The sequence below is a fragment of the Misgurnus anguillicaudatus genome, unplaced genomic scaffold (genome assembly GCF_027580225.2).
Source record: "Misgurnus anguillicaudatus unplaced genomic scaffold, ASM2758022v2 HiC_scaffold_31, whole genome shotgun sequence".
NCBI lineage: Eukaryota > Metazoa > Chordata > Actinopteri > Cypriniformes > Cobitidae > Misgurnus > Misgurnus anguillicaudatus.
Genome location: NW_027395281.1, coordinates 1,173,092 through 1,196,766, shown reverse-complemented (window position 1 = coordinate 1,196,766; position 23,675 = coordinate 1,173,092). Strand labels below are relative to the sequence as shown.

At 39.9% G+C, this 23,675-nt stretch overlaps 1 protein-coding gene across 3 annotated transcripts in view; it reads left to right on the top strand.

Moving 5' to 3' along the window:
* The window catches only part of LOC129452888 (uncharacterized), a 55,601-nt gene extending 32,314 nt beyond the window's left edge, over positions 1-23,287 (top strand). For 2 of the 3 annotated variants that reach the window (XM_073865376.1, XM_073865377.1), the window contains exons 4-8: positions 6,685-6,993; positions 7,165-7,464; positions 7,550-7,663; positions 9,926-9,988; positions 10,698-11,481. In XM_073865376.1, the coding sequence (XP_073721477.1) occupies positions 6,685-6,993; positions 7,165-7,464; positions 7,550-7,663; positions 9,926-9,988; positions 10,698-10,822 (911 nt within the window). In that variant the 3' untranslated portion in view covers positions 10,823-11,481. Of the gene's footprint in view, positions 1-6,684; positions 6,994-7,164; positions 7,465-7,549; positions 7,664-9,925; positions 9,989-10,697; positions 11,482-23,219 lie in introns of those variants that run through there. The other variant, XM_073865379.1, reaches the window with a different exon arrangement.
* Positions 23,288-23,675: the final 388 nt, after the last annotated feature.

Genomic DNA, 23,675 nt, shown 5'->3' with positions numbered 1-23,675 from the left:
CTAAGGCCAGAAGCCCCACTGTCGTCGTTAATGCAGGTTCAGTGGCAAACGGGTCTGTATGGCATACTATTCGCAATACAAAGAAAGCGGCAAAATCACAACCCAACCATACGTGCCAACCCGTTTGACTAAGGCTGGAGGCCCCACTGTCGTCGTTAATGCAGGTTCAGTGGCAAACGGGTTTGTATGGCATACTATTCACAAGACACAGAAAGCGCCAAAATCACAACCCAACCATACGTGCCAACCCGTTTGACTAAGGCTGGAGGCCCCACTGTCGTCGTTAATGCAGGTTCAGTGGCAAACGGGTTTGTATGGCATACTATTCACAAGAACACGAAAGTTCCAGAATCGCAATCCGACTATAGGTTAAGATAAGGTTTTTATTTATTTATTTGGTTGGTCTGTGTTATGACCGCGAGTGCTTTATTCCGTACAGATAACTATTTCGAGTTAGTACTTTTACTAGACAAATTATGCGAATGCTTTGTTGAAGAGAAAAGTTTTAAGTCTAGATTTAAAATTATCGACTGTGTCTGATTCTCGGACATCGGTTGGTAAATCATTCCAGAGCTTAGGGGCTAAGTAGGAAAATGACCTTCCACTTTTAGACACTTTTGATAGTCTAGGGATAATCAAGAGACCAGAATTTTGCGACCGTAGTGTGCGTGATGGATTGTATTCTGATAGTAATTCTCTAAGATATGAGGGTGCTAGGCCATTTAAAGCTTTGTAGGTGATTAGTGATATTTTAAATTGTATGCGATATTTAACTGGTAGCCAGTGTAAAGATGCCAGAATTGGGCTTATGTGGTCATACTTTTTAGATCGAGTAAGTACCCTTGCGGAAGCGTTTTGAACTAGCTGAAGCTTGTTTACTTGATTTGCATGGCATCCCCCGAGTAGCGAGTTACAATAGTCTATTCTAGAGGTCATGAAAGCATGGATAAGCTTCTCTGCGTCAGATGTAGACAGTATATGGCGTATTTTCGAGATATTTCTAAGATGGAAGAATGCTGTGCGGCAGACGTTGGCGATATGACTATCGAAGGATAAGTTGCTGTCGAACATCACACCTAAGTTCCTAACCGTGGAAGATGGCACCACAGTGCAGCCATCTATGTGCAACTTGTAATCTGACATATTATGTTTGTAGCGATTCGGTTCAATAATAAGTATCTCTGTCTTATTGGAGTTCAGCTTAAGAAAGTTATGTGCCATCCAATCACTAACATCGCTAAGGCACTCTGTTAGCTTAGAAAACGTGTGTGTTTCGCTGGGATGTGAGGAGATGTAAAGCTGGGTATCATCCGCATAGCAGTGAAAACTTATGTTATGTTTCCTGATAATGTCTCCTAGAGGTAACATGTATAACGAGAACAGGATAGGACCTAAAACCGAACCCTGCGGTACACCGTATTTAACCACGGAGTGATATGACTCTTCCTCGTTTACATAAACAAAGTGATAGCGATTGGTTAGATACGACCTAAACCAGGCTAGCGCCTGACCACTGATACCAACATAGTTTTCTAGCCTATTGAGTAAGATTGTATGATCTATTGTGTCAAAGGCTGCACTAAGGTCTAATAATATAAGAATTGAGATTTCACCACGATCGGATGTTAATAGGAGGTCATTTGTAACTCTAAGCAACGCTGTCTCTGTGCTATGGTGGGGCCTGAATCCTGATTGGAACTTTTCATATGTACTATTATTTGTCAAGAATGTGCGTAACTGGCTTGCCACTACCTTTTCTAATATTTTCGAAAGAAAAGGGAGATTTGAGATTGGTCTAAAGTTATTAAGCTCTCCCTGATCAAGCTGTGGTTTTTTAATCAGCGGTTTAATAACTGCTAGTTTGAAAGCTGTTGGAACGTATCCTATTTCTAGCGATGAGTTAAAGATATTTAGAACCGGGGTTGACACTACAGGGAATACCTCTTTAAGCAGTTTTGTGGGAACGGGGTCTAATATACAGGATGATGATTTGGATGATGTAACTAGTCTAGAGAGCTCATCTATTGTAGTAGGTTTAAATGAATCAAGATGTTCGTATGGTAGTCTAGTGTTAAGTGAACTAACGGGTAGAGTGGTGGCTGCCTGGGTAGCTACGATGTTTTCCCTTATAGCCGTAATTTTGTTAGAAAAGAAGTTCATGAAGTCGTTACTATTGTGTTGAAGTTTACTATTGGTTTCTGTTTGTTCTTTATTTCTAGTCAGTTTTGCAACTGTGCTAAAGAGGAAACGAGGGTTATTATGATTCTCATTTATAAGCTTGCTAAGATAGGTAGATCTGGCGGTTTTAATAGCCTGTCTGTATTGTTTAACACTCTCTTTCCATGCTGCACGCCATACCTCTAACTTTGTGCTTCTATAATTTCTTTCCATTTTCCTAGTTGCCTTTTTGAGTGCGGCGGTGTGATGATCATACCATGGAGCTGGCGGTTTTTCTTTGATTCTCTTTTTTCGAATGGGAGCAACGGCATCCAATGCGTTAGAACAGACTTTGTTTAGGTTTTCTATTACAATATCTAGATCGTCACAGTTATCTGCTACATGTTTAATTTGGGACAGGTCTGGAAGAGTGCTAATAAAGCTATCTTTAGTGGTGGAAATTATTGTTCTGGCTAATCTGTAGCATGTTGTGGATTGAGTGATCCTATCTAGAAGTACAGTGTATGACACAAGGTAATGGTCAGAAACTGCATCACTCTGAGGTGATATTTTGATGTCATTAACATTGAGCCCGAGTGACAGAATTAAGTCTAATGTGTGCTTACGAGTATGCGTTGGCCCTGTCACATTTTGTCTAATATTGAGAGAATTTAGAACATCCATAAACGCACGTCCTAGTGCATCTTTTGGGTTATCCACATGAATATTAAAATCACCAACGATAAGAGCTTTATCTACAGTGACTACAAGCTCAGACAGGAAATCTGCTATTTCTTTAAGGAAATCTGCATGGTGGCCCGGAGGTCTATAGATTGTAGCTAAGGCAAAAGAGAGCTGTTTGTGGTTACAATCGGTTATTTCCATATTTAACAACATTAGTTCGAATGATTTAAATTTTACTTCAGATTTTTGGTTTACTTTAAAAATTTTGTTGTATATTGTAGCTACACCACCCCCTCTCCCCTTTAATCGAGGTTCGTGTTTATAATAATAGTCTTGTGGGGTGGATTCGTTTAAACTAATGTAGTCGTCTGCTTTAAGCCAGGTTTCTGTTAAACAGAGTGCATCTAAGTTTTGGTCTGTAACTATTTCATTGACAATAGGTTCTTTATTGGTAAGCGATCTAATGTTAAGAAGGCCGAATTTTAACATTCGAGGTTCATCTGTTAATGTATTGTTTTCTAATTTTATATTAATCAGATTTGTACCAGATGTGGCAAGTGGTGCTCTGTATTTATTTGTTCGGGGAACCGATACAGTTGAAATGGGTTGATGTTTTGGTAAGATTGACTCGAAGTGCTGGGATATAAGTGATCTTGACATATTACGGCAGCTAACAGACGGACGGTTAAGCCGATCCGTCTGTTTCCTGACTTGTACCCTGGATAGTCAGACTGTATTAGAAGTAAGACTATTGGTCAGATTTATAGAGAGAATCGCCCTTCCTTCCTGAGACGGATGGAGGCCATCTCTCTTTAGCAGGTCAGGTCTCCCCCGAAAATGCTTCCAATTGTCTATAAACCCTACGTTATGGTGAGGGCACCATTTTGACATCCAGTCGTGAAGAGACAATAATCTACTGTAAGTTTCATCCCCCCGGTAAGCGGGGAGGGGACCAGAGCATATTACATTGTCTGACATTGTTTTAGCAATTTCACATATCTCTTTAATATTATCTTTGGTGATCTCCGACTGGCGGAGTCTGGTGTCATTTGTGCCGGCGTGAATAACAATTTTAGAAAACTTACGCTTAGCATTAGCCAGCACTTTAAGTTTTGATCTAATGTCTGAAGACCTGGCTCCCGGTATACAATCAACTATGGTGGCTGGGGCCTCAATGTTCGCGTTCCTAAGTATCGAATCTCCAATGACCAAGGCACTTTTAACAGACGTCTCAGTCGGTGTATTGCTTAGAATATCGAACCTGTTTGAAATTACCAGGGGGGTCTTGGGTGGGCACCGTAAACGACTTTGCCGCCTGATAGTCACCCAGTTAGTCGGCCCCCTTGACTCAGATGATGGAACCGAGCTATGTGTATTACGTTTAACACTAGGCGCACCCGAAACAGTGTTTGTAGCATTAGCGGTATTAGCGTTTGTAGCATTAGCGGTATTAGCGTTTGTAGCATTAGCGGTATTGCTGTCATCAACTAGCGTTTGGATGCGCGCTTCTAGTTCTGCAATCTTCTCCGTCAGCCTTACTACTTCAATACACTTAGCACAAGTAAACCCCTCTGGGCTGATGGAAGAAGCTAAACTGTACATGTGGCAAGTAATGCAGGTTACAATAACAAGCGGAGTCTTACCGCTTTCATGTTGAGTGATGGCGTCTTTGGTCACCTGGACGCGGTCCGTGAAGCTACATCGCGAGGGCAGCTCGCTCGCAGCACGCCCCGATCGCCTGTGGACGTCTGTAGCCAGTGTGATGTGAGGCACGCTGAATCTGCGACGGCCGGGCAGCAGCTCCTCCACGGCTTCCCGATCGCTTTCATTCTGGGCAATGGCGTCTCCGTTCCCTCGAGCGCGGTCCGTGAAGCTGCACCGCGTAGGGTGTTCGCTTTTTGCACTTCTCGGTCGCTTGTGGATGTCTGGAGCCTGGGTGCTGTACGTCACGTAGGATCTGCGATAACCGGGTATCAACTGCTCCACAGCTTCCCACTCAGGTGAGGACAGGTCTGAATAGCATACATTGGATGAGTCCGCCATTAGATCGGCAAAATGGTAACTAAACACCTGTTTGTTGATGCTAGCGGGCTATATGCTAACACTGGGTATTTAGCCGTGATAAATTGTTTCACGTGGTAGTACTGCTCAATAGTCGTCACGGTAAAGTATTCTTGAGATAAACGAATATGTTATATTATATAAATAGGAACAAGGTAGTCAGAAAATAGGATTTGGATGATAAACTCGACGGAGCTCTGATGCACGATGCTCACTCTGACCAATCAGGTATTTTGCGCGTGCGCAGTCAATACGGACTCTAATCCAAAATCCAAAAAATCACAAACTCCTAAAAAAGTGTAAAACAAACAAAGTGTAAAACAAACAAACAAAGAGCCTGGCCGTGTCGAGAGTCGCTTTGTTGCACAGCGCCCCCCACAATGCATATAAATATAATATAAACATGAACTAAAGTAGTAAACCTTACATATTTGTTTAGTTTTATGCGTTTCATGCGAGCTGAGGCAAACTATCCCTTTTGCTTAAATTTTTTTTTTGCTGCATCTTGGCGCTCGGTCCGAAGTCAGATAGTTATCCTGTTTATGATATGCATTTCAAGGAGTTGTAGCAATACATCCCTTGTTTAAAATGTAAATTGCGTTTCGCTGGATCTATGTTTTTGAAGGCACCTCTGAGAGGCTTATTTCCCCCGTTTGGCAAGCCGACCGGACGTGACATGGGGGCGTGGCAGCATCGACAATCCCATTTTTTAATTCGAAGTTCAAGGTTGTGACTTAATTTTGATCGATTTCGATTTAAAATCGAAATTGTGACTCCCTTAATTGCAATATTAAGTTACTCTCCAAAAAAAGTAACTATTTTTCATGGAAAGTAATATTTGTTACTTTTGCGTTACTTTTGCGTTACTTTTTCTTACTTGGCTTAGGCTTGATCTCTTTTAGGCCTTGTAGGGTTTTTTATGACTTACCGTGGGTTTACACCAGCTGTGCTTGATGTGCCAAATTCGCGTCTAGTTTGCAGCTTAAACATTTTGAGTTTTCTCAGTTCATTCACGCGTGAAAGACACGCATGAAATTCTAGTTATCGAGACTTTCGTGTCATGGGAGGGGCTTTTACGACTCCGCTCACTTTCTGTAATCACGTCACTACTAGAGCAAGCTCCTGATTGGTTAACGCAGCACACTTTTCCGCAATAGTTCAAAATTTTCTACTCGCGCGTTTCCAGCGGCAACGCTCAATTCGCGCCATTTGCGCGAACTAGACATGCGAATGAGGCGTAATCGCATCTACCGCGCCGCGCTACACGCCTTATTCGCACCGCGAGACCTTCAGATGCCCGTCGACGTGTCTTTACCTGGACTTAACATTGAAATCACTTGCGCTTCACGCATCTACCACGGCTGGTCTGATTGCAGCATTACCGTGGGTTCACACCAGCCGCATTTGAGGACTTTAAAAATCCCGTCTACCGCGCCTAGTTTGCCGATTAAACAGTTTGAGTTTACTCGCTTCATATAATACAAATTAATTCAACTGAAAAGAAACTTGCATTACTTTTTTAAAAAAGGTGTACATTTATAAAGTAAAGCATTACTTTACTCGTTACTTCAGAAAATTAATATTATTACATAATGCACTTGTAATGCGTTACCCCAACACTGTGTACCACAATTACCATATATTCCTGTGTAATTTCCATGGATAGTTTTATCAACCCTACTTCTGAGATAATTCCCAAGCACAAACGTTTTGCCTCAACAAAAACACATTACGTTTTCCATGATGATGGTGTAATGAGTTATGTATTTTATGTTGATGTAGATGGAGTTAAGACGATCTCAATAATGAAAGGAGATTCTGTTACTCTACACACTGATCTTACTGATGTACAGAGAGATCATGTGATGTGGTGGATCTCTGATACAGTCATAGCTGAAATTGACGGAAATGCCCAGATCATTTCTACATACGATGGTGCTGATGGGAGATTCGGAGACAGACTGAAGCTGAACAATCAGACTGGAGATCTCACCATCACTGACATCAGATCAACAGAGGCGGGACTTTATAATCTTGAGATCAGCGGCATCGGACACACCTTACAAAAGATGTTTATTCTTACTGTTTGTGGTAAGTAACCCATGTCTTTCACTATAATTATTATTTTCTTTAAGATCAATATTCTTGTATAAATAACAGAAATTGCAGAAATTTACAAGAGTACTTCATTTGTGTTTACTTTGTGTTATTGATCTAAGTTATTTTCTGTTTGTCTGTGGCATGTGTTTGATGCTGTAACAGATGTGGTGAAGACTGTGGAAGTGACTGTGGGAAACCTTATTACTCTTAATGCTGGTGTTAGGTCACAGACTTATAATCAACTATTGTGGCAATATAAAGACACTTTTATAGCTCAACTAAACAAAACCGGCCATATCAAATTGACACATGATGTGAGATTCAGAGACAGACTGGATATAAACAATCAGACTGGAGATCTCACCATCACAAACATCAGACCTGAACACACTGGACTTTATAAAGTACAGATCAGCAGCAACAGACTTACTTTACTGAAGAAATTTGATGTTATTGTCAATGGTGAGAAACTGAATATTTAACTCTTACAGTCTTTAATAAATCAGATTAATTTATGTTAAGTTAATGAATTTCTCTATTCTTACAGCACAAGATTCCTTCAATTTACCTCTAACACTAATAATATGTACTGTTTTCGTACCGTTATTACTGGTGATATTGATTGTGATCATGGTTTGCTGCCAGATGACCCTGCTAAAGAGTAAGTGGAGTTTAAAGTGAAGGACTCAGGGTTTTAGAAAACACAGATGTGAACAAATCTGATATATAAATCACGAGAATGTGACTTTGGTTGATGTACGGTAGTGGCTCTTAATGACAGTTTGATTTGACTCAGGTCCAGAGGTGTAAAGTACTTGAGTAATTTTACTTGATTACTGTATTATTTTTGGGGATTTTTACTTTACTTGAGTACAATTAAAAGTCAGTACTATTACTTTTACTTAATTACATTTTTTAAAAAAAAATAGTACTTTTTACTCCTTACAATTTTATTTACGGTCAAAATGTACTTCTATTTTAGATGTCTATTTTTGCTTGCTCTATCAAACCAATTGAATTGCGCTGATGGCCAGTTTAATTGAAATGTTATTTATTCTGGAGCTTTTGGACCACACTGAGGAATTGGCCAACAGCCGACATCACATGAAGTGTGACACGTTTCCTGCTGTTTGCAGCCTCTCTATCAAGACTAATACATTGTTCACACTGTCAGTCCAAATTTTGGTGCATATCTAATTTGACAGAATCACTGTCCACATTGTGTATCACAACTGTTCAGATTCGATCTGTGCATCCTGTAGCTGTTTTCCGCATTATCTGCACTGTTTCTATAGCAATGACGTTGCGTTGGCATGACAATCTGCCTCAACGTCTGACGTGTTTTATGTGACGTGACAGCATGACGTAACCGAAAAGCTACACAAATGCGATTAGGACGGAAAGACTGAAATGGATTTCAAGCCACCTCTGGATGTAGCCTGAAACGGATTAAAAAAACAAATTTCATGTGGTTTTTAGCCGTTCACCATTCTAAATGTGGATTCCTATCAGATATGCACCAAAATCAGATTTGGACCTACAGTGTGAACAAGGTCTAATACACCTTATCCTGCATCAGCTTCCTGTGAGAGGCTTGATAGAGCTTGAAATTTAAGTTAAGTTTAAGGTTTTACAATTTTGAGTAGCATGTTGCAAACTAAAATTCATTGTAAGTAAGTAAGTAAGTAAAGTTTAATTTATAAAGCACATTTACACACAGCGCAAAACTGACCAAAGTGCTGTACAATGAGTAACTTAAAACAATAAAATAAAACACATGGCTAATAAACATGATTATATAAAACATAATAAATTTAAAGTCTTCCATGTCAAAGCACACAACACAGATAAAACCAATAAAAATCATAATTTAAGGAACAAGAAAGGCTAGAGAATAGAGATGAGTTTTTAACCTAGATTTGAATACATCAATGGAGGGGGCAGATCTGATATCCTGGGGGAGCTGATTCCACAAACGTGGAGCAGCAACTGCAAAAGCTCTATCACCTCTCTGTTTAAGCCGTGAACGTGGCACAAGCAGGAGCTTGTAATTGTCATTGTCACGGATCTCCGCATTTTTCTGTGTCTGTACCACAGACTTTCTTTTCCGTGTCAGTTTCACGTATTGGTTACTCAATCGGTTTTCCTATTTTCTTACCATTTTCGCGTGGGTTTGGGGTTAGAACGACTTTCTGTAACATAGAATGACATCCAAACCCAACTCCTAACCCTAACGTCAGGCGACAATTGTTTAAAAGTATGGAAAAAATAGTATAAACCAATAGTTAAAGTGACATCCTAACCCAAAGCCCAAGTCTAACCCCAAACACACCCGAAAATGGTTTAAAAAATAGGAAAAACAATTGAGTAATCAATACGTAAAACTGACACGTAAAAGAAAGTCTGTGGTACAGACACGTAAAATGCGGAGATCCGTAAAATCAGCAAAAAATTCTGTGACTATACTCTTGAATTTTGTGAAATCATGTTGGAAATTATGTGGTAGTCTTATAGTTTGATAATGAAATACAATTAAATACAAACAGTTGTAAAGAATAAAACCTTGTATGTGGTTAATTCACTTCATGTTTTTAGAGAAAGCTTAAACATGAATCTCTCGTTTTCCTTCTTCCGGTTACTTTTACTTTTTTAATACTCAAGAACAATTTTAATGTGGTACTTTATACTTTTACTCAAGTATAATTCTGGCCAGATACTTTTACTTTTAATTGAGTAAAATTTGCACTCAGTACTTGTACTTTCACTTGAGTAAAATTTTTGAGTACTTTTTACACCTCTGCTCAGGTCTCAGTAAAAACTAAACTTAAACTTGTATTAGTCATGATAATTCATATATAAATTTGTAAAAGCCCTTGTTGTTTCTGTTCTTATTTCAGTTCTGTTTTTTTCTGTTTCTGTTCAGATAAAAAAGAGAAATCAACCAAACAGAAAGGATTTTCTCAACATGCCATGATGAAATTGAACGGTATACACACTAACACACACGCGCGCACACACACACACGCACACACACACACACACACACTTCTTCACACGACATGTAACTAAATGATGTTAAATAAATACATATACATTTACAATGTAAGCATGAAATGAAAATGGTTTGAACATAGGAAAAAGCAGTAATACATAAAAATGACACATAAACAAAAATTTATGATATGATCACGAAAAAATGCGGAAATTCGTGACTATAGGTACATCATTTTGTGAGACTGGGTAGCTTTTTTATCCCCATTAAACCAAAGCAGTCTCATTAAACATGCGGCTTTGATTCTCTTGTTAATGTGACGTCACACAAACAAAGCCCCACCCATGGCCACTGACTGAGTGGTTAATTTTCCCATAAGCTTTTTTAAATGTGTTTGTCAGTACTTGTTGTGGCACTAATACGGACATAAAAAGTGTTTTTTAACCAAAAGTGCCCACTGTCTGTCGGTAAGGGAGTGAGGAACTGTGGCTCATTTGCATTTAAAGGTACAGATGTGAAAACAGGGCATTTTGGACATGCTATAATAAATATATACTGTATAATAAATGATCTGTGGGGTATTTTAAACTAAAACAGACTAATAACTTTTTTAAAAATAGGCATAATATGTGCGCTTTAATATATTTTGCCATTGGTTCTTCTCTTTTTTTGAAATTTATCTGTCATTTGTACTTTCTTGCAGATGATACATTACCAGAAGACAAGAAAAGTACTGATGTATCTCAATTCATCTCTGCCCCTTTTCAAATGAACAAACAATGCAAAAGACTTTTTAAGAGCCTCGAAGATCTTCCTTGTACAATATGAATGAGTTTAAACTTTGATATTTATTTGTATTGCGTGGAAATATTACAATTGATGTATCATTTTAAAAGCAAGTTGTATATTAAGGATCAGCAATATTTTCCCACAGCACATCATTTGTAGCTTTCATTTCAACAAATTGTGTTTTATCTGACAGCTTATGATTTGAATCGAATTGAAATATGTGATTGTGTATGTGAAAAATCCAGTCTCATGATGAGTTTAGGAGCATCAAAGTTTGATTTCACATTTCAATCTTTAAAATGATCTTACTTGGTCAATAATAAAGAACTCAAGATTAGATTTTCTCAAAATGATTATGTACATTATGTAGGATGTTTATGTAGAAAACACTAAATCACAATGTTGTAAATAGTTTAGGAAACTTCTTTCTTTGTTCTCTTTGACTGTATTCTTCTGCAGGCCTTGTGTAATCAAATCACTTAAATTAATTTTAATTTGCTGTTGTTGATTAGGATAGTGCAATTTATTCCTTGGGTCATACAGTACATCAAATATGACACAATAGTGTTGAAACTGACTTTAATAAGCCACATGGCATGAAGAAGCTGCTGCAGGTGTTTTTAAGTGAACTTCAACAGTTTAACACCAGATGGCGGTACATTAAACTGTGTATTTGTGTATAAAGCCTAATGTTAGTAGTTGATGTTATATTGATCAGAGTTGGGAGTCGGTCAATAAGGGGCACTGGGGCACGGCCCCTTAAAGTTGACCAGAGAAAAAGCTTTTTTAACATTTTACCAAAAAATTTAATATATAGTGCATATTAATACAAAAAATATCATTTAGTTGTACTATTTCACTGTTGGGAATGTTATAATTTATTAAAAATATTAAAAATAAAAAATGAGTTTGTTGTATGTGCCATGTTTGTGTGTCTGGGGCGCACCCCTAATAAGTGTCTATGTAGGTCAGTAAATGGGGTAAAGACATGTGACTTGAAGCTGAGCTCTAATTGGCTGGTTTCGGATCTGCCTTGGGGCGCAGGACCGTGCGCCCCAAACCCTCCAACTTATGTTGTAAGCAAATCAATAGTTTTTTTTATTTTTGACCTCATGTAATTCGTTCGTTCTCAGAGTCTCATAACCGCTTTGCAGATTGTCGTTTAACTGATAGTTACAGTACTGATCAATGGAAGCAGGTGAATTATCTTGAGATGAAGGAAAATATGATTTTATCCTTACAAAATCACCCTTTACAAGGCATTTAGTTGAAGAATAAATAAAGGATTAAGGGTGTTTTCACATCTGTAATTTGGTTCATTTGGTCCGGGCCAAAAGCAAAAAAGTGATACATTGCAACTTGTTAGCAGTTTTGGTTCCTTTTCACACCACACTGATTGCTCTGATCCGCACCAGTTGAAACAAACCAAAATTCAGTCATGTGATAAGATCCACATCACTCATTGGCCACATGTATTTGAACGTATTTCCTAAACTGCTTCTCGATTGGTCAGAATCAACGTGCGTGAAATTCCAACGGAACCCCGGAAGTAAACAAAAAGAAGGAAAATACAGCAGACGCCATGTACAGACGGCTGCGCACTGTAATTATGTCTCCGTGGTTGTTATACATAGTTTGTATACAGCACTCTAGACAAACCGTTCATTTTCAGAATGAATCGCGGATGCGGCTTGAAAACAACGTTTTAATGCACTACAAACGGCGAAGACACCATATTTCTGAGGCTCCGCCAGCACCTCCTCACAACTCCAGGTATGTCCGTGATTTGCTAATAGAAACAGTCAACAAACACTTCCTCATCTGATAATGCACTGCGCAGATAACTATGGCAGCTGGTTTAGTCCAAAATGGGCAGTACTTTTGCAGTTAGGTCGTGTTCTCACCACAAACAAACCGCTCTAGAGCTCGTTTGAAAGCGTACCGAGATCTCGGCCCGCTTGTTTGGTCCGATTTTGGTGCGTACCAGAGTTCGATTGCTGCATTCTCACCTGCCCAAACGAACCGCACCAACTTAGCAATCGAACTCTGGTACGATTCAACCGAACTAAACAAGGCAGGTCTGAAAGCACCCTAAGAGGCTTGGACCAAATCGACCAACAGAGTCAAATGATTGCAGTTTGTGTGCTCCACCACTTCTTATGGCAAACGAAGTTGGTTAGCTTGATGCTGTAAGTCATGACTTTTATTGTTTTCTCTGTTTGCTGTTTTAAAGTCTGAATGCATGACAGACTGCACAAAATGTGGCGCGTTTGAGCTGGCTTTATGATAATGAGAGCAAGAGATTAGAAAATCCGAAAATGGTCGACTTTGTTGTTTATGTAGTTTAAGCACCCACAAAAAAACGTTTTTGTTTCAGGGACTACAAGAACCGTGCAGAATGAGCTGTTGGACTATATGTTGTTTGTTGTGAGGGAAAACGTGCTTGTGCTATTGCTATTGAAGCAAAAAGAAACGTACTGGCCTGTGATTATAGGCAACTTTAGTTTGCGTGCGTGTAAATGATTACCTTGATTAGTTCATTACTAAAAATAAACCCACATTATACTCAAATTTACAGATTCATAGTACATTTATTTCATGCTATTTTTCAGCATTTAAGCTGATACATTGTCACTTGATAAATGGCTATATACAGTCCTGCATTATTACAGTAAAAGTTTGATTTTTGGTTTATTTGCCCCCCCCCCCCCAAAAAAAAAACATTTTTAGCACCAGCCGCCACTGGTTGTAATACAATCTTCATTTTCCTCAGGTTTAGGGGAGGTCAGATATCTTTAGCAGTTTGTGTCAGTAGTCTCTTTCTTTGACCACAGTCGATCATCATCTCATGATTGCTGCATACATCACAGCATCCCTCACTGGAGCTCTCTGAACACATATTGATCAATGAGATTCAGTGTGTTTGTAAATGTATGGTTGCATGAAATCTAGCTAATGACATTGTGTTCAATTGTTAATAATCTCATGTCAGTTTATATTTATGTTACTTTAATTTGTATGAATAAAGAAGTTGAACATACAGGTAACAATTAAATGAATGGTAGGATATGTAACACTTTAAAGAGTCATCCTCAGTTTTAAAGTAAATTAATAACAAAGCCATTTGGATGTATTGTCTCAATGATCTCACCGTTTCATGTTCTTGTGTTGTATTGAATGCTAGATATGTGTAAGTGGCCTCATCTTGAACTGTTTTAATTATAAGACACATGAAAGTACATTATTGAGTTATATCACACATAAAGGCACTGTATTACAGTTACTGTATATTAGCAGTAGTTTTCACTTGCCCTGTTCTGTGTTTTTTTGTTTCCTGCAGATGCAGAAGATCAGAACTGAAGCCACAATCATCAGACATCCAACAGCACAACAGATCAGAACAGGGATGTAGCCGGAGGACTCTAAGACCAACAAATATAGTGCATGTATGTATATAACAATATTACTGCCATTCAACAGTAAAAAATACCAAAACTCAGTAAACCTTCACTTACCATAGACAATAACATTGAAACTATTTGAGTTATTCTGCTTGTTGCCGATGATCATTTTATAAAGTCCAGAGTGATCAGTTCTGATGTTTGTGATGGTGAGATCTCCAGTCTGATTATTCACCTGCAGTCTGTTTCTGAATCTCCCATCAAGAACATTATCATATATTGAGATATCTTTGGACTCTCCATTAATTCTTGCTATGAGAGAATTTTGACGTCCAAACCTCCACAATATCAGATCTTTACTCTGTAGTTTAATATGAGTGTGTAGAGTAACAGAATCTCCCTCCATCACTGACACTGACTTCACTTCATCTGGATCAGCAGATATAGCTGCAGGCATAAATATACAGACAAAGAACTTGAGAAAGCGTATTTCAGACTTTGAATAAATGTATTAACAAATAAAAAATACTTAAAATTACACATTTTGGCCTTTGGAAATTTGATAAAAAAGCAAGGAAAAAAGAACACGCATGCAAATTCGGAAACGTGTATACACTCTAAAAAAATAATCCGTAAAAAAACGGATAATGTCCTGGCAGAAAATTACCGGTACCTTTTCCGTTATGTTTACAGAATTTCCGTTTGTTCAAAAACTGAACATTCTGTAGATTTACAGAACATTGTCCGTAAATTTACAGAACATTTTCCGTAGCCTTTAGGGACACTTCAATCTGCCTATGAAACGCAACAATGGTGACAATCAACAACAAAGCTTTATGCCGCAATGCATGCTGGGTACCAGGACAGAAAACTTTCTTAACATTTACTCTCACCATTGTTGAGATTTGTATCCAAAGTGTTGATATCTCTGAAGCAAAAACCACAGCTGACACATTTGCAGCAATCTTATTCAATACAGTGTGTTTATAGATCAGCATAGAGTGTCACTCTTATACATTTCAGTTCTTTATTCTTATTTTATCATTTCAAATTTAAATGTTACGCAGCAAAACGTTAAAACAACCAAGCTTAGACAACATCATAGACAATTCTACTTCCTCAAGCAACAAACAAGTTGTAATTGCTACAAGCAAAAACACTGTTGCAATGTTAAAAGAGCAGAGTCAGTTCTGGAAGGTCAAGGGACAAAAGCCTAACTAAAGGGAACACTATTCACCATAGTGGTGACTTCAAATGAATCTAAAACAAACACAAACTGGAGATTTAATGTGATAAATGTTGTGGTAAATATCCATTTGACTTACACATTACGTCAGAAAGAAGATTTGTCTACTACAGTGTTTCCCAATCCTGGTCCTCGAGCACCCCCTCCCAAAAAGTTTTAGATGTCTCCTTATTTAAAACACCTGATTCAACTAATCGGCCTCCTTCCAAAATGGTAAACATGTCTCCCTAACAAGCTGATGAGTTAAATCAGGTGTGTTAAATAAGGAGACATCTAAAACTTTTTGGGAGGGGGTGCTCGAGGACCAGGATTGGGAAACACTGGTCTACTAAATCACATGTGTCGATGCTAGAATAGTTTAACACTTGTATCTTGTTCTGACAGCATTTGTTTAGAAGTTAAACATCATCCATGTTAGAAGATAACTCTGCAAGCAAGTTGTAATTTTAGGTTTCAAACAGAGATGGTGATAGAGAGCCAAAAGTGAAAGATTGCAGAAGAAGTAATTGCACCCATAATGCAACATGTTATTAAAAAAAACAGATAAATGCCCGTAAAACATAAATACGGAAAATTCCTTCATATTTACACAGTACTTTGTCCATTTTTTTACGGATTTTTTTTATAGTGTATGTGTGACGAGACTGACAGGTTAGGTTCCATTTGCAACTCTTTATTGATGTTAACAAATAGCAAACAACAGTAATCAATGGGCACATCCAAGTAATCATAAACGTTTAACAGACCAGGGTCGGGGCAGGCGGCAATCAATCATAAACGTAATCAGTCCAAGATCGGGGCAGGCAGAAAGCAGTCGTAGTCGTAATCCAGTCCAAGTTCAGGGCAGGCGGCAAGAATCAGTAAACCAAGAGACAGTCCAAAATAACACCAGGAAATCAAACACGGGTACACACAGGGAAAACGCTCAGAAATGCTGCTAGGGCAAACAAGACTTCGCAAAGTACAAGTGGCAGAGTCCCAGGTTAAATAGACCCGCTGATACGCTGCAGCTGGTGTGTAATCAGCGGGTCACAGTGCATGATGGGGAATGTAGTCAGTATTCGGGTGAATGGGAAGTACCGGGAGCGTTGGCGCTGACATCCGTCACAGAGCCCCCCCCCTGCGAGCGGCTCCAGACGCGGGAAGTGTTCTTTCGAGGACGACCTCGGGGACGAGGGGCAGGTTTATCCGGGTGTAGTCTGTGAAATTCATGGATGAGGTTGGGATCCAAGATGTCGTTAGCGTTCTCCCACGACCTCTCCTCGGGACCATACCCCTCCCAGTTGACGAGGTACTGCAGGTTGGAGCCCTGACGTCTGGAGTCCAGCAGCTCGCTGACCAGATAGGCCTCTTCTCCGTCCACCATGATGGGAGGGGGCCCTGATCCTCCAGACTCTACAGCCGCTCCCGGGTCCTCGGCAGGTTTTAACAGGGAAACATGGAAAGTGGGAGAGATACGGTAATTAGGGGGGAGATCAAGACGGTAGGAGACAGGATTAACTTGTTTCAAAATTTTAAAAGGACCAACATACCTGGGACTCAACTTTTTGCACGGGAGACGAAGTTTCAGGTCTCTGGACGAGAGCCAAACCAACTGACCAGGTTCGTAGTGAGGTTCTGGGGTTCTATGGCGATCTGCTTTTTCCTTGACCTTCCTGATGGCTCGGGACAGATGGACATGAGCTTCTTGCCAAGTTTCCTGACTTCGGGTGAACCAAGCGTCAATGGCCGGGATGTCTGCGAGTTCTTCATCCCAGGGAAAGATGGGCGGTTGATATCCCAAGACGCATTGAAATGGAGTGAGACCCGTGGAAGTTTTCTTAAGGGAATTCTGTGCATATTCCGCCCAAGGTAGGAAGCGACACCAGTCATGCTGATTCTTGTGACAGTAAACTCTGAGAAACTTAGTTAATTCTTGATTAAGACGTTCAACTTGACCATTGGATTGTGGGTGATAACCGGATGTAAGACTGATGTTGATATTAAGAGCTTTGAAGAATGCTTTCCATACCTTGGACGTGAATTGCGGTCCCCGGTCAGATACGATGTCCTCAGGAAGTCCGTAATACCTGAACACACAATGCAGCAGCTGTTCAGCGGTTTCCATGGCGGATGGCAGCTTGGGCAGAGGGATAAAACGACATGCTTTAGAGAAACGGTCAATGACAGAAAGTACCACTGTGTTACCATCAGACCTGGGCAGATCCGTCACAAAATCCACCGCTATGTGAGACCATGGTCTCTGTGGGATCACAAGGGGTTGGAGGAGACCAGCTGGGTTCTGGTGTGGGGTTTTACTGGCTGCGCAAGCCGTACAGGCGTTCACCACCGCGCTGACATCAGGTAACATGGATTGCCACCAAAACTTGTTCTTCAGCATCACCAACGTAGAGTTAATGCCCGGGTGCCCAGAAGAGAGAGATGTGTGTACCCATTGAATGACCTGCTTCCTGTGAGAAGGAGGAACGTAAGTACGGTCTGCAGGGCATTCCGCTGGTGGTGGGTTAGCATTGTTGAGCTGGTTTATTTCTTGCATAAGGTTCCACTGAACAGGAGCTACAATGAGGGAGGGTGGGATGATGGGCTCGGAACAAACAGGCTGGGGTGAAGAATCAAAGATACGTGATAATGCATCTGCTTTGGTGTTTTTGGATCCAGGTCGGTATGTGATAGTAAATTGAAATCTAGTGAAGAACAGAGCCCACCTTGCTTGCCGGGTATTGAGACGTTTGGCAGATTGTAAATATTCCAGGTTGCGATGGTCTGTGAGAATCAAGAAAGGGTGTTTGGCGCCCTCTAGCCAATGCCGCCATTCTTCCAAGGCCGCCTTCATAGCCAAAAGCTCCCGGTTACCCACATCATAATTTCTCTCAGCAGGATTCAGTTTTCTAGAATAGAAAGCACAAGGGTAAACTTTGCCTGGGTTACCTTGTTTCTGTGATAATACCGCGCCCACTCCAGAATTCGAGGCATCCACCTCGACTATGAAAGGCTTCTCAGGATCTGGATGATGCAGAATGGGAGCTGAAGTAAAACGGGTCTTGAGGTCACTGAAGGCAGCTTCGGCTTCCGGGTTCCATGAGAGCTTGTGATTGGACTTGTGCACAAGTGAAGTTAAAGGGCCAGCAACAATACTGAAATTCTTGATAAATCTTCTATAGAAATTAGCGAATCCCAGAAATCTTTGGAGTTCCTTTACCGTAGTAGGTTTGGGCCACTGTAGAACTGACTCCACCTTCTTTTCATCCATAGCCACCCCGTCTGGACTTATGATATACCCCAGGAAGGACGTAGAGGACTGGTGAAACTCACATTTTTCTGCTTTCACGTAGAGCTGGTGTTCAATGAGGCGTTGGAGGACAGTTCTGACATGTACCACATGTTGTTCTAGAGAATCAGAATAAATTAGTATGTCATCTATGTAAACAATCACAAATCGGTTAAGCATGTCCCGGAGAACATCATTAATAAAGGACTGGAACACGGACGGACTGTTAGATAGACCGAAGGGCATCACCAAGTATTCATAGTGACCATCACTAGTGGAGAATGCTGTTTTCCATTCATCCCCTTCACGAATACGAATCAGGTTGTAAGCACTGCGAAGGTCCAACTTGCTGTAGATCTTAGCACTGCGTAGTTGTTCCAAAGCAGCTGGTACTAGGGGTAATGGATAGCGGAATTTTACTGTGATGTCATTCAGGCCCCGATAATCAATACATGGTCTAAGACTGCCATCTTTCTTGCCCACGAAGAAAAACCCTGCAGAGGCTGGTGACGTAGAATGACGTATGAAGCCCTTCTCAAGTTCTTCTGCGATGTATTTCTTCATGGCTTGTTGTTCTGGTTCTGATAGAGGAAAGATGCGTCCTCTAGGTGGCACAGCATCGGGTAACAGTTCAATAGCACAATCACTGGTTCGATGAGGTGGTAACTGTGTGGCTTTGATCTTGCTGAATGCAATGGCAAGATCTGAATACTCGTGGGGAACATTATCAGGTAAACTGGGTACTGGATTAATTTGTGACGTGCATACAGAAAGATCAGGTGACTCACTCAAACAGGATTTCATACACTTATCACTCCACTTCAGAATGCTCTTTTCCTTCCAAGAAACGAGTGGATTGTGTAAATGCAACCAGGGGAATCCCAGAATGACTGGATTGTGAGGAGATGATATGACGTAAAACACAATCTCTTCTGTGTGGTCGTGTTCGGTAACCAGTGTGATGCTTTGAGTGATGTGCGTGACGTGACCGGTGCCCAATGGTCGTCCGTCTAACGCTGCGATAGAGAGAGGGGGTACACAAGGGGTTACTGAGATTCCATGAGACTTCACTAATCCCGCATCAATAAAGTTTCCCGCAGCCCCGGAATCAAGTAATGCTTTGGTATAAAATTTACTTTGTTGCCATGTCAGCGAGACAGAAACTTCCATACATTCAAATGTAGTAGACGGAATAGATGCACTCACCCGACCTAAGCGTGTCTGAGCTGGTCGTGAGGGACAGACAGCCAGGACATGGCCAGCTTCACCACAATACAAGCATAAACGTTGACGAAAGCGGCGTTCTCTCTCATCCGCCGTAAGTCGTGCTCTGCCCACTTGCATGGGTTCACTCGTGTCAGGGGAAGGTACTGAATGAGTTGTGTAAGTCTCAAATACACGGACTGGTCTGCGACTGCGTACTAAATTATCCACACGTATAGCCAGCTTGACGAATTCATCAAAACTCCTCCCTTCGTCACGGCAAGCTAACTCGGACTGTAATTCTTGACTTAAACCTTGACGAAACAATGTCTTCAATGTATCTTCAACCCAGTTGGTCTGTGCGGCGAGTGTGCGGAAGGTCAGAGCGAATTCGGCCGCTGAGCGGCGCCCCTGTCTAAGGGTGAGTAATTGTTCCCCTGGGTCTCGACCTCCTGCTGGGTGTTCAAACACAGCTCGCATGGTACTCTTAAACTCATCAAAGGTACATTGGTTAAAATTGCCAGCTGCCCATAATGCCGTAGCCCACTCTAATGCTTTTCCAGTAAGCAAAGAACAAATCAACGAGATTTTACTAACCTCCGTGTTGTAAATATGGAGTTGTTGAGCGATGAAAAGCTCACACTGCATGAGGAAGCCTTTACATCGATCTGGGGTGCCATCAAACTTTTCAGGGAATGCCAGACGGGGTGTAACTGAAGCCAGGGGCGTGGCTATGGGTTGAGGTGGAGGAGGCGTGGGAACTGGTGTAGCGGCGGTGTTAGCCGATGTAGCTAAGCTCTGCACTGAGCGAACTAATTCCTCCGTGAGAGATGTCAATCGGACTAACTGATGTTGATGAGCCGCCAGGATGTTTGCTTGTGTGGACAGCTCGCCTGTAAGCTGTGCCACGGTTGCTGGAGCCTGTGGTGGCGAAGTCTTCTGTGACGAGACTGACAGGTTAGGTTCCATTTGCAACTCTTTATTGATGTTAACAAATAGCAAACAACAGTAATCAATGGGCACATCCAAGTAATCATAAACGTTTAACAGACCAGGGTCGGGGCAGGCGGCAATCAATCATAAACGTAATCAGTCCAAGATCGGGGCAGGCAGAAAGCAGTCGTAGTCGTAATCCAGTCCAAGTTCAGGGCAGGCGGCAAGAATCAGTAAACCAAGAGACAGTCCAAAATAACACCAGGAAATCAAACACGGGTACACACAGGGAAAACGCTCAGAAATGCTGCTAGGGCAAACAAGACTTCGCAAAGTACAAGTGGCAGAGTCCCAGGTTAAATAGACCCGCTGATACGCTGCAGCTGGTGTGTAATCAGCGGGTCACAGTGCATGATGGGGAATGTAGTCAGTATTCGGGTGAATGGGAAGTACCGGGAGCGTTGGCGCTGACATCCGTCACAGTATGCTCTTATTACATACACAAAATTAAATTCACTTCCGGTTAGAGATTTTGATGAGTTCAATTCAGTTTCTTTATTGATGTCAGAATTGAAGTTTATTAGAGTTTCAACAAAAATATCATCTTAACAGAGAAATCTTTCAGATCTTCTTTAACAGGACATGTAATAATATAATAATATTTTATTATATGAGATTCCAGACCCAATTTTATTATGTGAATTAAAGCAAGTGTGTCGTCAGACTGATCAAATTAAAAATAAAATAAACATAAAGAAAAACTTTATAACTCTTTATAACAAATTAAAACTTTATAACTTACCAGCCAGGCCACAGAAGCACAAACAGAGATGAACCCACATGAGAAACATTTTTTCAGCAGTCTGATGGACTGAAACACAAATCTATTATTTTATTATTAGGCTACATGAAGAGGAACAGTGATTAATATGAGACTTTAAAAACGTTTCGAAACTTATGAGTATTGAAACCTGTTTTTTACCACTTGATTTCAGTGCGTTCGATCTGTACCACTGAATCGTAACAAACGGATTCGGATCAGAAGCTTCGAATCATCTGAACCAATTGCTTCGAAAAATGATTCACGGTTTGGAAAAGCTTGAAATGCCTGAATATAACGCCACCTGCTGGTGAAAACAGTGTATAATTAACATCTCAGTGTAAACATTTGACACTTTTTTGGAAAATATATTTTTAAGAAAAATATATTATTTACTTAAAGTCTATTCTGAGCGCAAACCAAATATTAACACTCTAGCTTCCCTTTTAATTATAAACATGTTTGCCATTAAATCTGTCTATAAACAAAATGTAGTCAACATGGTCTCAGTCACAAGGATGAATGTTTAATGAACTTGCATAATTAAACTGACCCGAGTTTACCTAAAAACTCGTTTGCTAAAATCACGTGACTTGACCAGTTTGAAACACGCTCTGAACCACTGATTCGAAACTAAAGATTCGTAAATGCTTCGATGCTTCCTAAAGCAGCTTTGAAATCGGCCATCACGGGTTTACTTTTTCATATGCTGCAGTGATGACGATTAACTTTACTGATAACTCACCTTACAACAAAATGAACACACTTGGTTTAATCTGTATTTTGTCACTGGTCATGAATCGTAAGATGACTTTGGTGTCAAGTTCTTTAATTTAATTTTAAAGATTTTAAAAATTGGCATCAGTAAAGAGAATTTGTGATATATATTATATAAGCTTTTAGTATGGCAGTTTAAGCGAGAAGTGAAACTGCTTTTTTGTGGTAATAGTAACCATGCTTTCGTGAATTAATTACTGTTAGCAAAACCATTTTATAATGTGTAATGTACAGTATAGATTCTCCAAGGACTTAAAGAGATGAAATATATATTAAGATGACCAGATTTTTCAAATACAAAACGGGGACATGCCCTAGTTCAATAGTTAAAATATCATTAAAATTCATATAAAATATTATTTGTTATAATCTAAGAATTAAATTACGGGGACAAAAACTTTTTAAATGCTTTCATCTTTATATTGTTGCCACAAACTCAGCCTGGGACTGTTCCTGGAAAACGGGGATGTCTTGTCACCTTAAAGGGGTCAAATTATGAGAATTTTTTTAAAGTGTAAAATAAGTCTTTGGTGTCCCCAGAGTACGCATGTGAAACTTTAGCTCAAAATATCATATAGATATTTTATTATAGCATGTTAAAATTACCACTTGGGCGAGCAAAATGTGCAGTTTCCTTTAAAATGCAAATGAGCTGATAATGCATGCACTGATCACCATAATGGTGGTTTTTGAAATTGAAACTCAATTGTGCTCTCAATAATTTTTCTCTCTCTTTTTCTCTGCACTAAACGGCAGTGCCGTGGTTGGATAGTGCAGATTTCTTGCAGATATACAGAACCAGGCGAGATGAATTGACTCTGATACACAACACCACCTACCATAAGTAATTTTTATGTGATTGTTTTCTACAAAAAATCATCCTACATAATGTGAAGAACATTCTGTGAAAATATAACCCTGATGTCTTTAATATTTAAATGAATATATAAGTCATGACAAAGATTGAAATAAAAGTAAAAACAATGAAATCAAACTTTTTTTGACTTTGAGGCTTTAACCTGAATTTTCACAGTAACATTTGGTCACATTTCCCTTTTTTCTTCATTTTTTTAAAGCAAACATTGACTTATTCCTCATTTGCAGAGATAAATGTGTTTTTTTTTTCAAAAGAAATCTGTCAACAAATTTAAATCAAATGCCCACAATATCCAAGATGTAATTCCATCACTTTTTAATGGTTTTGCTCTCAACTGTCTTTGGTCTCGTTCTTGTGTTGTCTCAGC